Raw genomic sequence first — 18,231 nt, 5'->3', positions numbered from 1 at the left:
GAGGTATTGAATTGAAAAAAATTGTAAGTCCCACACGTAAAAAAATTTTAAATTTAGATGAATTTAATAATTTAAGAGTTATATATTTAGATATTAAATTTAATTTAAAATTAAACTGAACTAAATTATTCTCATTGCATTCCTTAAACTAGCCCAAACAATGGAAACTCAAGCCAACGGTGTGTCGTCGTTTCTTAACAGAAAGAAACGGCGTCGTTGAAGCCTGACTTTTTCGTTGAGCGGCTCTGGCTTGATCAACCCTGGGCTTCTGCTCAATCAGGTTGTGGATCTCACTGTCTCTACGATATCCGTCACACTGTCACTGGTACAGATACTCACCTTCGCAATGCCGACTCGACTCGTTCTTCTTCTTTCACTCGCCACTCTCCTTCTCTTCTCCTCCCTCTCCCCGACCATCTCCAAAGACCTCCAAGACGACGACGAAGACGAGGACCTCAGCTTCCTCGAAGAACCCGACGACCATTCCCATCTCTCGTATCCGGAGCATTCTGACGAGGAACCCCTCGAAGATGACGATATTGATAACTTCGATGATCTCGACGATCCGGTCGATCAGGATGGGTTTAAGGAGCCGGAAGTGGACGATCCAGATGTCGTCGTTCTGAAGGAGGGTAATTTCAGCGAGTTCGTGGAAGATAACCGGTTTGTGATGGTGGAGTTCTATGCACCGTGGTGCGGCCACTGCCAGGCCCTGGCGCCGGAGTACGCGGCGGCGGCTACTGAGCTCAAGGGCGAGGACGTAGCCTTGGCGAAAGTGGACGCGACGGAGGAGAGCGATTTGGCTCGGGAGTACGATGTTCAAGGGTTCCCGACTGTATATTTCTTCGTAGATGGGGTTCACAAGCCTTATACTGGCCAGAGGACCAAGTAAGTGTCGTTAATTTCGCTATAATTGAGGGCCTTTTTCTTTTGTGTCTTTCTTGTTTGGCTCCTTTTATTCGCCAATAAAGCGTTGGAATAGGTAGAAGAGCGAAATGTTATTAACTACTAGTATTGGTTTACGTGACATGAAACCTAGACATGAAGTTCCAGTATTTTGTTTCCTTTTTCCTCTTGTACGATTGTATTTGATGGCAAATGATCGTTATGTCTGCGACTTTTTCCCACTTTCCATGGTATGGTCGAATTCATCTACATTATTTTCCTTTTCTAAGGATGGTCGCTCGAACTTATCAAAAAAGGATGGTCGCTAGATTGAAGCGGTTTGAAAAAGAATACATATTCAAAGTAGGAATATTGTTGTTTCTGTCGTTGTTATATATTCAACGGGCTCATGACAATTTGTTTAAACTTCAGAGATGCTATAGTGACCTGGATTAAGAAGAAGATAGGACCTGGTGTCTACAACTTAACCACCTTGGATGATGCTGAACGCATATTGACTTCCGAAAGTAAAGTTGTTTTGGGCTACCTCAACTCTTTAGTGGTATGTTTTCTTGCGCTTCTTATACTCAAATTGGCTGGTTACTACATGTATACATGATCGTAGTGAGGTGGTGTTCTATTAGCCCATGTATTCATGAATCCTTCAGGCTGCGATTAACAAATTAGGAAATGAAATATCCAATTACCAGTGCTGATTATTGGGTGTTTCTGTTTTTTTTTTTTGTTTTTTAATGAATAATGCTACACGCACAAAGAGCTTTGTAATATCTCTCTTATGAAATGTCATAGAGAATTATCTGCAATGCCATGCCAATGCTTTTTCAAATATTTTATAGCCCTCAAGCAGGGCACTCTACACCAAAAAAAAAAAAAAAAAAAAAAAAAAAAAAAGAAAAGAAAAAAATGCACGGGATGGGCTTGTTTGATGCACAGTGTGTAAATAATTGGCTGCCATATCACTTTATAAGAAGCTTTTTGGAGAAATCCTAGTACATTTTGTCATTTTCAGGTATCCAGAGGTTAAATTAATGTCGCAAGAAGCCACTGTATCTAACTTTTGTAGTTGGTTATTCCTTTGATTTCATGACTCACAATGACCTGTTAATATATTAATGCAGGGCCATGAGAGCGAGGAGCTTGCAGCTGCTTCAAAGAATGAAGATGATGTCAACTTTTACCAGACTGTGAATCCTGATGTGGCAAAGCTTTTCCAAGTTGACCCTAAAGTTAAACGCCCTGCTTTGGTCCTTCTAAAGAAGGAAGCAGAGAAATTGTGTTACTTTGGTTAGCTTCTATATAGCTGTCATTTTGGTTGAAAACCCCAATTTGAATTTGCTTGGTTGCGTCACTTTAATTTCCAATTTCTCATTTCTATTTTATGTAGATGGCCAATTTGTTAAATCTACAATCTCTGAGTTTGTATCTGCCAACAAGCTTCCTCTGGTTACCACTTTTACTAGGGAAAGTGCCCCTTTAATATTTGAAAGTCCCATTAAGAAACAGGTAAGTGTTGCCTGTGTTTCACTGTTTCTTTTGTGTTTAGTTTCACTCTATAGAGTCACATTCTGTTTGGAGTTTGATTTCAATATCTCTCTGTCTCTGTCTCTCTCTCTTCAGCTGTTGCTATTTGCCACTTCAAATGACACAGAGAAGGTTGTCCCAATATTTCAGGAGGCAGCAAAGTTTTTCAAAGGGAAGGTATGCTCACAATATTCAAATATTCTGTTCCTGATTTCAGAGAAACCATCGGAATTGAATAATAGGGAACAAACAATTGGGTGTTGAAAGTTAACTATTGATGTATGGAATCTATGGATAACTTCTGGATTGATTTGGCTTTTTTGTCCCTACTGATTATAGCCATATGCATTATTGTGAAATTAAGAAATCATATTGAATTTTTCCACCAACATAATGTACTTAGTTTAGTGGTTAATTGCAGCTTATCTTCGTGCATGTGGAAATGGACAATGAAGATGTTGGAAGACCTGTTTCAGATTATTTTGGTGTCACTGGCAATGTTTCCAAAGTAATATTTTCCATATATTCTTCAATTCTTATGATATATATTTATATACATACATATATACATGCTTGCACGCTTACGTACTTACATACTGATATTTTAAAACATACAGGTTCTTGCATACACAGGAAATGATGATCCCAAGAAATATGTACTAGATCAGGAAGTGACCTTGGATAGCGTCAAGGTTGAAACTCTCTCTCTCTCCCCCCAATCGTGGCTTCCCATATTTTATATACTACTGTTGCCCGCAAATATAACTGGATATGCTTATGTTGCTTTCTTGTGTCATTTTTTTCTTTTTTCATTTCTAATATTCTTGGAAGATTAATGTTTTTAGCTAAACATAACAACTGTTTGGTCCCTCAGGCTTTTGGGGAGGACTTCCTAGATGACAAGTTAAAACCTGTCTTCAAGTCAGATCCAATTCCTGAGAGTGTAAGTTATATTAATTTTTTCGGCTGATTTAGTATTTTCATGGTCCTCTAATCTAATTCGTATTCTGATTGATTCAGAATGATGGGGATGTGAAGATAGTTGTTGGGAATAATTTTGATGAAATTGTTCTGGATGAGTCAAAGGATGTTCTCCTTGAGGTATCGGCAGAGAACCCAATCACCAGTATTTGATGTTTGTCTTTGTATGGGACTCATTTTAGTTTGTGATTCCAGATTTATGCTCCTTGGTGTGGGCATTGCCAAGCACTGGAGCCCACATACAACAAGCTTGCCAATCATCTACATGGCATTGAGTCTCTTGTTATAGCCAAGATGGATGGAACAACAAATGAGCATCCCAGGGCAAAGGTAATACACCAAGATCAATTCTGTTTTGGCTAGTAATGATCCACCTAATTATTGTGAATGGAAATTGGAATAAGCAACTGGTACTCAAATAGAGCATAAAAAGCAAATCCAGTAGATAGGGCCCAAGTTCTCTGTTGATTGTTAGGCTGTTCTTTCCTGTTTCCCTGGTTAGATACCAAATACACATTCAAAGCTTTCTGGTGTTAGGGACATGAATGTCGTGTAAAGACCCACTTTTGCATATTCTTTAAGGGGTGAAAACCGATGTCTTCGGCGTGGTTTTTGGACAAAACCAATGCCGACCGACGCCGTGTAAGAAGGAGGAGTCACTGACCGTAACCGGTCGATGGGGAGGAGGAAAACCGGCCGTTTCAACTCCAGCGGTTCTCTACCGATTTTCGGTTCCCCTAGAGGCGGTGTCGCTTCAAACTTTTTTTTTTCCATACGTCTTTCATGAAACGACGACGTTTGGTTTAATACCCAACGACATCATTTCAGTTATGTGTTGTATATTATATGAAAAAAACAACATCGTTCCACTTAAACTACGGTGTCATTTTGAAGTAGGCATATTTTATTTTATTTTTTTTTAAAAAGGAGTTTATAACATCGGTTGGTTCAGCAGTCCGGTCCAGCTTCAAACCGAGACCGAACCGCTGAACTTCTGTTTTCTTCATTTTCCACCACACGCCGACCAGTTCTCCACCAGTTCCAGCCGATTCCTGACGTGGCCGGTCAGTTCACGTCGGTGGCGGCCGTTTTCATCAGTTCCTGTACAGCCCTATATTCTTTTAATGCAATGCAATATAATGGTCTTTGGATGAAAATTTGAGACTAGGGAAGAGAAACAATGTTCTGAAAAGCTGTTTTGATTGGTTTTGCAGTCTGAGGGCTTCCCCACACTTCTCTTCTTCCCGGCAGGAAACAAGAGCTTTGATCCAGTGAGTAACACCTGAGATTTTAACTCACATACTTTCTCTATTCTGCTTGTGTAGATTGTATTTTTTTTCATGCATATTTTCCTTACTGAATCCGTTATCTTGGCAGATTACTGTAGATGCTGACCGTACAGTGGTTGCATTTTATAAATTCCTCAAGAAGCACGCATCAATCCCTTTCAAGCTCCAGAAACCAACTTCAACACCAAATTTGAAAAGTTCTGAGGCCAAGGAGAGCCATGAGAGCAGCACTAATGAGTTGAAGGACGAGTTATGAGGATTTTAATGGAATGATACTGAAGTAATACTAATCATTTATATGCCATCAGCAAGGTCGAAAAGTTATGCTTGCCATATAGATTAAGTTGAAAAGAAAATATCAGAATTTAATCCCCTTCTGAGAGGGAAAAAAATAAATAAAAATACTAGGATGTAGCATGTCTAATTTTTGCATCTCTATTTGTGTTGTTGCAGATTATAATAAAAATCTATCATCTGTATTTTGCCGGATTACTCTCACTGTGTTGCAGATGCCCTTCTAAATCCCTTGAAAAGGAAGGTTTGAACTTCCATGGAGAGCATTATTGTCTTTATGATGGCAGGATCGAGAGGTTTGGCTGTTTATGCATAGTTATTCCATATATGAGTGTCAACCAGCCATATAAGGAAGGAGGATGCTTTGTTAATGAAAAAGATAAGAAGGAAAGAAAATAGGGTGAGGACTGTCACACTTTTGCTCCTCATGTTGCATTTATTTCTTTAAACTGTGTCCTGCCTTGGGATGGATGGTTCACATGTTAAAAATTCAGCACAATGAGACGGACTCAGGAAAGAAGACAAAAGAAAGATTGTCATCATCTTGATTGCTTGTGCATGTAAATATTTGGGGTGGGAGACTAACCTCTCTTGTTTTTCTATTTTTAATCATTTTTTATGACCCCATCACATATATATTTATATGTATTTTTGTTTTTCCTGTAAAAATTAAGGTGGGATGAATTGTATGGCATTTTTATGCACAAAACTGATATTATTTCTTTTCTGTTTGAGAGGTTAAAAAAAAAAAGAAACTAAAAGAAAGAGAGATAAAAGCATTAGGTTAGAGGCCATTTGGATTGAGAAATACTCTCAATATATTTCATCTTATCTCATCAACTTTCTCAAATTTTCTCACAATATAATAAATAATTGAACTTTTCTAAATTCCAAAACAATAATAATAATAAATAATATTATAATAATATTTTATTCAACTTTTATCTAAAATCATCTTATCTCATTTTACTATCCAAACAACTTCTAATAATGAGAAGCAGTCTTTGATTAATTGAAACTATTTGTTTTGTTTTTCGTTTTTTTCATTAGGCAATCTTTTGTCCTCTAGTGATTATCCTCTAATGGACTGGACCTTGAGGACTATTTTGGGCTTAGTGATATTTTACCCCCTTACAATTGTTCATAATTATGAAGAGCAATGTTGCCCAAAAAGCAGACCTTGAGAATCTTCAACGCTAAAACATGTAATCGAACTAATTGGCCCTAGTCTATAGAGAAGCAAATTCCAGGAGTTGGCCCCAATTCATTCGTTCTCCTCACGCTAAACAATAAATATTTCCAAGCTTGGGATTAGATGGGAGATGCAATCGCGTAGAGTGCGAGTGCATAGCTCGGCTTGGCTAGATAAGCAGAAATAGGCTCAACTGTGTAGAGTGGAAGCAAGTAGCTCAATTTGGCAGGAGATAAACTCAACTACGTAAGGTGTGAGCGTGAAGCTCAACCATGGCGGGAGATGGGCTCGACTGCATAAGGTGCGAGCACGAAGCACAACTATGGCGGGAGATAGACTCAAACTATGTAAAGTGCGAGCGTGAAGCTAGGATATGACAAGAGATGGACTCTGCTGCATAAGATGCAAGCGCGAAGCTCGGCTTTGGCAAGAGATGGACTTGACTGCATAAGGTGCGAGCACAAAGCTCGACTAGGGCTTGAGATGGACTCAACCGCATAAGGTGCGAGTGCGAAGCTTGGCTACGGCGGGAGATAAGCTCAATTGTATAAGGTGCAAGTGCGAAGCTTGGCTACGGCGAGAGATATACTCTACCACATAAGGTACACGTGCAAAGCTCGGCTACAGCAGAAAGTGACTCACTTTAAAAAGTGTTTTAAGAGCTACTCCCAAGTATAAGAGTTGTCAAGTAGTAATACGAAAGTCGCTAAGTCATTTCCTCAAAGAACGATTATTTTAAAATACAAATTCATTCACTATCGAAAATAAAAGAAAATTATTAACTAAGGCTATCGACAATGATATTCACAATGAGAATTGATTCTTTTTTGACATTGTTAAAAATGTCTTGTTTCCTTTTGTATAAGATGGTGAGTGAATGATAAGGGATATGCAAGAAGAAGTAAAGAGAAAAATGTGTCGAACACAAGTAGGGAATGGGAAATAATTAGCTCACACATAAGAATTTTTGCTCCAATGCACCTTGAAGCTACTTCATTCACTTCCATTGATTTAGTAGATTTGTGAATGTACGCTAAAGAAATTATGGTTATTCTCGCTAAAGAAGTTAAACCACATTTATCAACATCATCTAATCCAAGTTTCCCCATAAATAAACGGAAGATTACGAAACTTATGTTCTAAGGGGTATTTTATCAAACACTATGTGTACATTTTCGAAACCCAAAATTTTCCCTTCCCAAGTGTTTGATCTAACTCAAAAAAATATGATTTACACTACTTAGACTAATCAACACCAATGAAAATAATCCAAGGCACAGGTCCAAACAACCCCAAGCAACCAATGTAAATCAAGCAAACATATAACCCAAAATGACTGTTGCATAAATGAAAAGCTACGGGAAGATAGAAAACCGAATAACAACTACTCAAATGTCCTAAATAAATAGAAGCTACCAAAACAAGTTGCTAGAATATAAGCTATTGAAGAGAGGTTGTAAGCCACCAAAAATGAGTCCAACATACAAGTCCAACAACCCAAAATAATCAAACTTAAATCAACAACCAAATACGCATGAAAATAACCGAAAGTTACTGAAGGAAAAATCGCATGCTCCCCTCAAGGTGATTCACATGGTAGATGAACAAAAACTCCCGAGCTGTCAAGTTAGGATACTCCTCCGCAGTTGAACTGAGATTTTCTATAGATAATGCAATTGGATATCAAAAGCCACCAGGCGTTGGGATTGAGCTGCACAAGGGCCAACCCCAAAAAGGTTAGGACTTTGATGACAGGGCAGCAGAAGGGGAGGTGCAAGCCATTCGTAAACATGAGGAGTAGAGCACGCCATCCCATCAAGGTCCATAGCATATTGCCCCACCATGGGAACTTCAACAATCATTGAGGAGGGGAAATTGTACTTTGAGCAAACCACCCAGAGGTCCACAAGTGTGACGGATGACACCCAGTTCTTCCCTGCGAAGTAGAAGGGCTTGGGTTTAGATGAAGCTTTTGAAGCCATGGGATCAACTGGAAAGAGGGAGGGAGATGACAACAAGGGAGTGTAGAGAAGTGGAGAGGAAGAAGGTGGTAGAAAAGGGTCTAGGAAGCGGAGGAGGAGTAAAAGGTTCTAAGAAGGGGGGGAGACACGGCGATAGGAAAAAAAGTTGAGAAGGATCGATGGCGAGGCAAAGGTTTGATAGTTGAAGGAAACATAGAGAGAGGGAGTGGCATAAATGAGGGAAATGGAGATGGAGGAGGCCTTATATAGCCAAGGAAGACTAGAAGGCCTGCAAGAAACGAAGAGGCGCTAACAATGATGACGCCAGCAAAACGGCATGCAAATCCTAAGGGTACGATCAGCACAAGCGACAGCCAACGTGTCAGGCGTGTGGGAAGCACGGGCCAATGAGCTTCTTGGGAAGTCTAGAAGGGAGCAACCAACTTTATGTCACATCACCCATCTTTTATGTTTCCTCCCCTCCTAACACCTAGACACCACACCTTGTCTTCCCTTCTCTGTACACTCTCTTTCCCTCTTCTTTTGTCCTCTGGTGATTATCCTTTAATAGGCTGAACCTTGAGGACCATTTTTAGGTTCTGAAATATTTTACCTCCTTATAATCAGGATAGATGAAACCAGATTAAAAAATAGTAAAATTCTTATATGATATAATATGATTGAAAAGATAAATTTTAAGATTTAAATTTTATAATTTAAGTGATGTAGAATGTGTGGCTACCCACCGATTTGATAATAAACTAAAGGATTTGGTATGGATTCAAACTGTTCATTGTGGGAGGTGTCTTAGGACACAATGAACTTGTGTCGCCCATGTGGGTCCACACCGGGCCCAAAATCTCATCCTATGAACAATAGACAGGTATCTCAATTTGGATAGTCAGCTAACTTTAAGGGATTGTTCTAGTTATTATTTTTTAATACTATAAAACATAAAGTATAAAATTATGATAAACGAACAATGCCTGTGACTTCGTGGTTATATAGAAAAGAATAGAATATACTGCATACCCTTTGCTTCAACTAAAATGTCTAAATCTACATACCCCTCTAAAATAATATATTTTAGATAACTCTTTCAACGGTTTTATTATTAGGTAAAAGAGAAATGGAAGATCCACAAACATTTTGTACCCTTTTTAAAAATTAAAAAAAAAATTACTTTTTTCTCAACAAAATGAGAGATGCGGGCAATCAGTGTAACAACCATTCTTGAGCATGACTATAGGAGCCCCTCCCCGCTACAGAATGTTTGGTTTGAGTCATAACTATTGCCTTAAGGACGAGCTCCTCATCACATCACCCCCAAAGTATCCAGCTGGTCCAAATTCCATCCCATGGCCTAAAGTTCAATTTTTATTAGGTCAAAGTCATTGCAAGGACGTATTCAGGAATTAATTCACATAGACAAATTGGGTATTCCTTATATTCAATGTTGATGTATTTATTTTATGGCTAAAAAAATGGTGTTGGATTGTTAACACTTTTTCCCTTTGCCATAAGTGTGAAATTTTTTAATAAAGTGCTGGACGTATTGCCCTCCTTTTGGCCAAAAAAAAGAAAAATTGTTCTGACTTGAACTCCTGACCTCAAAGCCATGAAATATCAACTTATACCAACTGGGCTACCACCTTGGTGGTAATTTGTTTTTTACTTTATAGTTAAGGAAGTATTTTTTAATAATTTTTTTATTTTTAAAAATGTTCTAAAAAACGAAACAAAAACAATTACACCATTCAATGGGGAAAAAAAAAAATCGATAGAACTTTCGGTGGCCCTAGCACCACTCTTCAGTAAAATAATGCATAAGAAATTATTTATACAGTTTTAAGTAGGGGTGTGCAAATTTTCGAAGATTCCGGTTCCGACCAACACCCGTATCAGTGGTCGGAAATAGGAGTCAAAGTCGAAGTCAAAATTAGAACTACTCTGATTCTGAAAACGGATTTCAGAGTCAAGAGTCGGAGTCCAGTGGCCCTCTGACTTCCGACTCCAAATTCTTATTTTTTAAAAATTAAAAAAAAATGACAGTTGGTTTTTTTAACTTCTAACTTAAACGATGTTGTTCTATTTAAATAGGAATACGTCATTTTCCTAACCAGTATGAAATCACTCCCTTTCTTTTTTCTTCATTTCTTACCTCTTCCCTCCTTTTCTCACTATTCTCTCTCAATTCTTCACGCCATAGACTTTGCCATTAACAAAAACTCAAACGTTGTAGATTGCTTCACACCATCGTTGCCGCAGTCTTGTCATCTGCCATTTGCCAATTTGCAATCGTCCTACCATCTTCACGTTGCCACCAATTAGTAATTTTAGGGTTTTGAATTTTGGAATTTTAGTTACATAGAATTCTTTTTATTACTTCTTATTCACGTTGGTTATTGATTTTGGATTGTGTAAATTGTATAATTATGTGTACTTTTGTGTTGAGGAAATGGTCGTGATGAACTTTGTTGAAGTTCTTGATTTTGGACAGTGAACGAAAGGTGTTTGTGGAAATGTCACTGAGAAAAAACATGTATGTATTTGTATGATTTATCATAGAGCTCTTGATTTTACAAACCATGGTGTTTCTCACAACCTATATATAGTGATATGTTAGGCTAGAAATATTTGATAGAATTAACCCATGTGAATCTTACATGAGCTAAACATTAAAAGTTACAATATCTTGTTATCGGCTTTGGATCAAAATGGGTCAATTTAATAAGACACGGTTATTAAACGAGTCAACTATGGACCAACCCTTAAACAAACAATTCACAATCTGTATAAATTAAAATTATATATTACAAATTTCATTAAACCTTGAAATTTAAAACCCTTTTACTGCTTTGTGTTTGTTTGTTTAAACAAGAATGGTCAAATTTAAATTAGACATGCACTCAAATTTAGGATACATTCGTGATTGTTGTCATGCAATGTTGACTGTTGAAGCATGATTAATTAAATGGATGGGATTAGAATTAAACAAAATTGGTAAGGTGGAGACTAATGATGAAAATGCATACTGAATAAGATGGGGCATGCTGTACAACATGAGGCAAGTCGAAAGTATATAGTTAACTTTTGTATTGAGGATATGGGTATGGATATGGTGGTGACATGCTGCATGCATTCTTGGAAGTGAATTAACTCTGATTCTCTGAAGTCCCTATTTTCCGACCTTTGAGTTAACACTTGGCATATTGCGTTATGCAACACCCATTTGCTTTTAGCTAAGGGAAATGTTTGACTCATAACAAATTTCACAAAAGGAATAAGTTGATATAATTTTTTTTTTTTTTTTTTGGCATGTGTGATTATAAAACTTTTTTTAATTTAAAATAAATTTACTGTATTATATAATATAATTAATATGGCAGTTTGTAAATTTTATTTGAATAAAATCCTTTCATAAATCGAAATGAATAACTACCTTCATTTGTCTGGGAAGTTCCTGTGCCTATGATGTACTAACTAGTCTTAATTTTATGTGCTGACTAGAGCTTGGAAACTTTGAAATTTAGTATATGCAAAGTTTGGTTTAGTACCATATGAAGTAATTTGCGCATGCAATCTATGAGTTTCTGCTACTAGTTTGAATTGTGAATTCTATGAAACAAGCCATACAATAATGAATTCCTTAACAATGGTAGTTTGAGCCAAGGAATTCCATACAATAATAAATTCCATGCAATGTACTTTTGAGGTTAAACGGTATTTTATGGAAAAGATCGAGGTACCTAGTGCTGTATTTCAAATATTAACTTAGTAGAAGATTAATTCACTATAAGGTATATTGCCTATTCCGGCGAACCCAATCGCCCCAAAAACACACAATATCAGTCGCAAAACCTTTATTGCATCTATTAGCTCACCCCCGTATAGTGGTAATTGCCGACTTAATTGAGAATTTGCCGCAAGAAAGCCAAGGAGATGCAGAAGATTTACTTTTTGCGGCTCCATTTATTTGCCGTAAAAAGATCAATTCCTGCTGCAAAAGTGCTATACGAAGTTGGAGTCCTCGCCGCGACTCATGAATCTATTACGACGGTTGTAGCCCGCCACAAATGAGTAGAGTTTTGGCCTGCATCACCAAGGATAAAGTTTGCCTAGCGAATAAACCATTGCCGGGACACAAAATTGCCACAAAAGAAGTTATTGCAGCTTTAAGGTTTGGATGAGAAAAATGTTGCTGATTGACGCATAAAAAAAGTAAGCACCACACAATATCACCACAACTGAACCATCCATTGATGCAGACCTTTTTTATATCTATATTATAATCGCCAGAAGGTAGTGTGGATTTTTTTTTAATTAAAATTTTTTTTATTGCTGCAGATGAGAGTGTAAATGACAATTTGAATTTGTTAAAATTTTATTTTCTTTTTCCCCCTACTGCTTTATAGCACGCTAAGAAGTTCACTTAATTTATCCATCATATTTGCTGGTTTATTTTAAAATTAACTTATTGGAATAACACAACAGAAATGTAGGTTATTGAATATTAACACAACAAAAGAGTCTAACATCATCCATTCATGAAGAACATCCAGGGACAAGCGCATGCCTGAAGCCATCATACAGCCTATTGACTATATATGTTGCCGTTCATGACAAACCCAATGATCACATGCCAAAGCTAGCCACAATGTCATTGATCATACATAACTAAAGATGCAACAACCTGTCTAACTAGTAGTCGCCTAATAATATTCATCCATCATTGTTTATCAATTATGTATCCTGGAACAAGTGCAACAAATATGAACCTCAAAACTTGATCTTTAATCGTAAATCACCCTTTGTTGCTTGATGAGCATGCCCTTAGTACTCTAGCTCTTACGTACAGTACTCTTGTCTTCATTCTACCAGAAACTTGTAAAATATCCATGCAGCACATCCATCCTCAAGTCCTACAAACCAAAACAAAGATGAGTAAATGTATTAGTACTTCATATATATAACCTCTTTCAATGATGGCTTCACATATACCACATTAAAAAAAATACATGTATGCCAACCTGGCCATACATGGTCAATCATCTGTAGCCAATAGATTGATGTTGCATATCCATGGGAAAGACCAAAGTAAACCAGCAATCACAATAACAAATGAAATACAATATCCAACACTATCAGTTCAAAATCAACAAGAACTTAAGTTTTAACAATAGTCCACCAAGAACATAAAAAAAAAAAAGAAAAAAAAGGATTCCAACTCAAACAAGCACTCAGACCACACACTCTTTCCCATATAAACTGAGGTATTCTTCGGTCCTCAAACAAGCGTTGGATGATACTTAGGAAACAAAGAACTATTCTAGTGCACATGAAGTAGCAAGTGAATCAACCATATGCCAAACTGCAATATTCTATCCATTCACTAATCAAAATTCAAAACCAAACTACAGAATTAAACAATTAAGTACCGTCAAACACCATCATCTACTACAAAGCATCATCCACCTATATCTACACATTCCCAAACAAGCCATAATAATATTCCCAAACCAACCAGGAATTTAATTCTTTTCCCAGACCAATAGCTATTTGATACATAATGTACTCCAAAATGTACGTGCATCAAACCATTTTGCATTCATCAGGAACACTTAAGTTGATAAATATGTTCTTTTTGAAAAAGGGTGATATATACCTCCCATAGTCAACCACCAATCAATATTTAATCCAAGCTAATGGACATAGTTGTCGGCACCATATATATATATATATATATATATATTTCTTTCCTAGCTTCCCCCGCACTTGCTTCAAAACTCGACACATGGAGAAGTCATACCATCAAGCTTGCTATAAAAGGATGATAACTGCAAGTAAGTCGACAGTTTGTTAGAAGCACAACCCAATATGTTCAATGCCGTAGAATATTGTAATTCCATAACATTCCCCCAATATTGAACACATGATCATGATAAGAAAGAGCTGTATACATTAATCAATCAAACTTGCAAAAATATGGTAAAATACCTGCACATCTGAAAGCAATTTTACCCTTGGTGTGAAGCATACTGGCTTTGAATTTTCCAACATTACCATTGGACATGGACAATCTCCCAAGCATTGCTTCCTCAATTCCATGAAAACAAACAATCTATCTTTGAACCTCTCTAGCTTCAAAAAATTTCACTTCCCAAAAGTTGCACACAGCCCCACTAAAACCACATTACAACAAGGTGGTAAAAATTGCTTTCTCAATTCCATGAAAACACACAAGCTATCTGAAGTTACCTAGCTTCAAAACATAGCTCTTACCCAACAGGTGCACACACCCCCAAAAAGTGTACATCTCAACAAAATGTTAGACAGTTGTTATTGGTTTGTCATCGCCCTAATCATCTCCAAACCCAAAATATCCCAAAAATAATTTCTTACTATTCTTGACTGGAGGTTATGCACCTCCCTGAGTCTCTCTAGGAGACTCCCCTTGGGACTGCATCTAAGACATAATTTCCTTCATAAACTTATCACATTCTGCTTGCCGCTCCAAGAGTACCATTACGTCCCCCGTTAATGCATCTAGTTTGCTCTTGTAACATTGAACATCTTTTTCATGCCTTTATGCATCTTCCTTATGCCTTGCTGCAGCTTCTATTACTTCTGCAATAACTTTCTCATTGTGGCCTCTAGATGACTCTGGAATAACCATCTCACCTAATCCCCTCACATACCCTGACCTATGGCCCAAAACCTCTTTGAATATTGTTGTTGTAGCCTCTTTAGTGCGCTTCTCTGGCTCCAGCTCATCCTACTTTAATGACATCTCTTTCTATAGAAAAATATGAACCAAAGCAAGAGATTATTGACATCAATAAACAACTAAATTAAAAAATTCCTGCAGTTCTAATGGAAGTATAAATACGTAATTCTCTTTAGTCAAGGGAGTAACAAATTTGACTTTCTTCTTTGATCACCTAATGTCTTTAAAGAAATCAACTAAATGGCTATCAGTCTCACTCTGCAAATGAATCATCCATTTGATGTAAGGAAACCAAGAAATATGACACCAAACAATATAAACACAACAATGACAAATGTTGGGGATGTCTACCCTTAGTTCCATTAGATGCACAAATGAGGTTCTTCCTGCAATATGATTCATTTGTTGCTTCTGCCTATTACATTTATTCCAGTCCGATAGCCCCTGAAATTCATATACATTGAACCCATAATGTATATTATCTTTCCATCATAAAAACGAATTAGAGGCAATCATGACAATCAAACCAATTTGTTTACATCCAGTGAGATAAGTTGAATAAAATTTGGGGTATCAAATTATGTAACACTATTGCATTACCTTAAACTCATCGTTTGATCATCTCGTACATAACTTTACCCAAACACTAGGGTTCAACCACGATGGCCTCTTCGCAAGTGCTTCTTCCGTATTCCCGAATTTCTTGTAAATCTTATGGAGCTTATATCGTATTACAATGAATCTCTTCCGGAATGTCTTCATTACTGTTAAGCGATGATTTTTTTTTTGTCCAATCTAGGATGAAATCAGCCGAAACATCAATGAGAAACCATCATAATTAATATACAGACCACAATGTATTAACATTTTTTCATGGTGGGAGATTAATGATAACCCAATGCGTTCAATCTATTCTCATAAAATGTTCAGATGTTACCTGAACACCAGTTACCAATTCATCCTTTTCATTAATTGGTACATCGTGCCAACTAGCATGACTAAGGTCACCATGGTGCTTTAGTATCCTAGCAACCCTTGTTGTATACAACATAGTGTTCTCACAGCAAGGGGCTGTCTCCCCATCCTTGATTTTCAAAGATTTTTTCCCATGTTTCCAGACCTTATCAAATTATGTGCACTTTGATGGTCCACGAACATGTTTCCGTGCAAGTACTTCTGAATATACTACACAACAAAATGTCAATTTAGCATGCAGTACATAATTTGTTAAGTGCAAATAGAAGTGGTATTTTACCTATATCATTTCTGTTTCTTGGAGAATTGTCTCTGGCATTGGGAAATTCTGTCATTGCAGGTGGCTCGGTTGAGTCACCTCCCATCTCGTCTCTAGGGTTCAAGGTAGAAATGGGCACTGTGTTTCTGACTTGTGTTTCGCACGACGATCTACCTTGAGCACATGATCTTCCACCTCGGGGTCTACCTCTCCCTCTTTTGGTTATCGTCATATCCTGCATACTTGAAATGAAGTTAGGCATAATAAAAAACACTTCTTCAAATAGCATCAACCACTTGTCAGCTTTCCAAATTAAGCCTAATGAGTTTCTACTGCACACAGGAAAGCAAGGTTATTGAGAAGAAAATGAGTATCAAAATGGCTTACAATCCATTTGACTCGGGGAAGATGGCGTGACCATTTATGCAATAATATCTTAGCAAACAGATTTGAACCCGTAGGTTGTCCATAAATGTAAAATAGCATCTGTCTACATGATAAATTCATGAGAGGGAAGGGTAGTACTTGAAGATTGCTCCAATCTCTAGTTTCAACTGCGCACTTCAAGTACTAGTTTCGACTGTGCACTAGAAGTTCTAGAAGTTCTTTCAACTAAAAATTTATACTACATTTGCAGGAAAGGTGGTAGTTTCAACCCATAATACTATAGGTTCAGTAAAGGTTCATACTTTTAACCAAATAAATAACCAAATGGCTCTAACCATCTTAAAATCAAACCATTGACATCAATATATGACCAAATACCCATGGAAGAAATCAGTAAATATCGTCCCAGAGAAATAAACATACCTAGATTGAAAAGCATCACCGTAGAGTCCAAAGAGTTGTTACATCTACTAGGATTTCGACTCCTCCAAATCCGAATCGAGCTGGCTATTTCAGATGAAACCAATTTCGGCCTCACTAGGACAAGGTACAACTTTTAGAACTCAGAGATAATGACTGATGGCCAAACAGGTTTTCGATACATTACAGGATATGCTCAAGTAATCAGCTAAGGAAGTGACTCATTTGCCCCTCAATTTCATCCACTTGCCTCAGAGGGGAAAGAACTTCCTGGCATGGTGAGAGATAAGGTTGGGATTGACCGTTAAGAATTGTTGAGCTATGTTACGAATAATAATGAAAAAAGTATGTAAAAAATAATAATAAAATATTAAATAATAAAAAGTAATAAATAACAGTAAAAAATAGATATAAAGTAATAATAAAATAATAAATAGTAATGGAGTCTGTTGAGAAGTGTTGAGGTATTCTCAATATTTAAATACCCACATGACTCAATAATAGTGGAGTATGAGAAGAAGTGAACTTAGGGTACCATGTCTCTCTCTCATGACTCAAAAATTGTAAAAATTAAAGTCTTGAGGACTCGAATTTATATATATCTTCTATATATAAAAAGTGTGTATGAAACGGAAAATCTTGTTTTAACGGTTTTTTTTGTTTTTTCATTAAAGTTAACACCGTTTATTTTAACAGTTTGGCACATAAAATGAAGACATAAATGTTGAGAGAGATAGCATTCAATGTTATTATATAATTTATTAATCTCAATAATTATAATACTTAATAGTTTATATAATAATAAGTAATTAAAGATTAGTTATTATATTTTTCTCTTTCTCCTTAACATATACACGTGTATTAGGTACATAAGACGTGAATCCTTAAATATAATATACGTATATTATACGTTTCATTAACTCAGATTATTGAGTATTCCAAATTTAAAAATCTCATATAATATATAATACAAGTGTGTTTAATCAAAGTATTTTTTTTTCCCATAGTAGTAGGACGTAGCTTCCGCTAAGTCATATTCCATACGTGGGCTTGCTATGATAGGCACGTGACAAAGGCCGTGATCCTTGAGCTAATCAAGAAAGAGTAAATTTGACCAACAATTTCAAAATATATTTTATGATTTATATATATGCTATATATAGAAAATATTATACCACAAATTTTATAAAAAGATTATGTTTTAACTTTATGTTGTCCCTGATCGACTCAAACAACAGAAAAATAAGAATTTCAATGTTGTCTCTATTGATTGTCTACAGGATGACATAAATGGATGAATTATAATACAAATATCAAAC

The 18,231-nt window shown here is 36.6% G+C and overlaps 1 protein-coding gene and 1 long non-coding RNA gene across 8 annotated transcripts; one reads left to right on the top strand and one right to left on the bottom strand.

Moving 5' to 3' along the window:
* Nucleotides 1–215: 215 nt before the first annotated feature.
* Nucleotides 216–5,533, top strand: LOC122294860 (protein disulfide isomerase-like 1-4). Of its 3 annotated transcripts, none has more exons than XR_006237766.1 (13): nucleotides 216–888; nucleotides 1,318–1,447; nucleotides 2,025–2,190; nucleotides 2,291–2,409; nucleotides 2,524–2,604; nucleotides 2,849–2,935; nucleotides 3,045–3,119; nucleotides 3,302–3,370; nucleotides 3,448–3,528; nucleotides 3,604–3,738; nucleotides 4,623–4,679; nucleotides 4,786–5,009; nucleotides 5,207–5,533. XR_006237766.1 is itself a non-coding variant. In XM_043103847.1 (12 exons), exons 1-12 carry the CDS (start codon nucleotides 347–349, stop codon nucleotides 4,951–4,953), a joined length of 1,710 nt encoding a protein of 569 aa, XP_042959781.1. In that variant the 5' UTR covers nucleotides 217–346; the 3' UTR covers nucleotides 4,954–5,189. The 3 variants fall into 3 exon arrangements, 1 of the variants encoding a protein (XP_042959781.1); XR_006237765.1 differs by lacking the exon at nucleotides 5,207–5,533 and adding an exon at nucleotides 5,151–5,189; XM_043103847.1 differs by lacking the exon at nucleotides 5,207–5,533 and having other exon boundaries at nucleotides 217–888; nucleotides 4,786–5,189.
* A 7,094-nt stretch (nucleotides 5,534–12,627) lies between these two features.
* On the bottom strand, nucleotides 12,628–17,114 carry LOC122294969. 5 transcript variants are annotated; one of them, XR_006237821.1, is made up of 6 exons: nucleotides 16,916–17,109; nucleotides 16,127–16,340; nucleotides 15,472–16,056; nucleotides 15,223–15,315; nucleotides 13,810–14,940; nucleotides 12,628–13,066 (listed from the first exon to the last, which is right to left on the bottom strand). It is a non-coding gene; the product is annotated as an uncharacterized LOC122294969 (long non-coding RNA). The 5 variants fall into 5 exon arrangements; XR_006237819.1 differs by having other exon boundaries at nucleotides 13,810–13,981; nucleotides 14,142–15,315; nucleotides 16,916–17,108; XR_006237820.1 differs by having other exon boundaries at nucleotides 13,810–15,315; nucleotides 15,472–15,666; nucleotides 15,809–16,056; nucleotides 16,916–17,108.
* Between the last annotated feature and the right edge of the window lie 1,117 nt (nucleotides 17,115–18,231).

Source organism: Carya illinoinensis, chromosome 14 (assembly GCF_018687715.1).
Source record: "Carya illinoinensis cultivar Pawnee chromosome 14, C.illinoinensisPawnee_v1, whole genome shotgun sequence".
Taxonomy (NCBI): Eukaryota; Viridiplantae; Streptophyta; class Magnoliopsida; order Fagales; family Juglandaceae; genus Carya; species Carya illinoinensis.
The sequence above is the reverse complement of the archived record's forward strand: the minus strand, read 5'-3'. Positions and strand labels throughout refer to the sequence as shown.

Bases quoted from the DNA above. Each gene is read 5' to 3' on its own strand.
- LOC122294860 (XM_043103847.1), top strand. From the start codon at position 347: ATGCCGACTCGACTCGTTCTTCTTCTTTCACTCGCCACTCTCCTTCTC. The intron at 889-1,317 runs GTAAGTGTCGTT...TTTAAACTTCAG, and splicing joins TATACTGGCCAGAGGACCAA to AGATGCTATAGTGACCTGGA. The intron at 3,371-3,447 runs GTAAGTTATATT...TGATTGATTCAG, and splicing joins CAGATCCAATTCCTGAGAGT to AATGATGGGGATGTGAAGAT.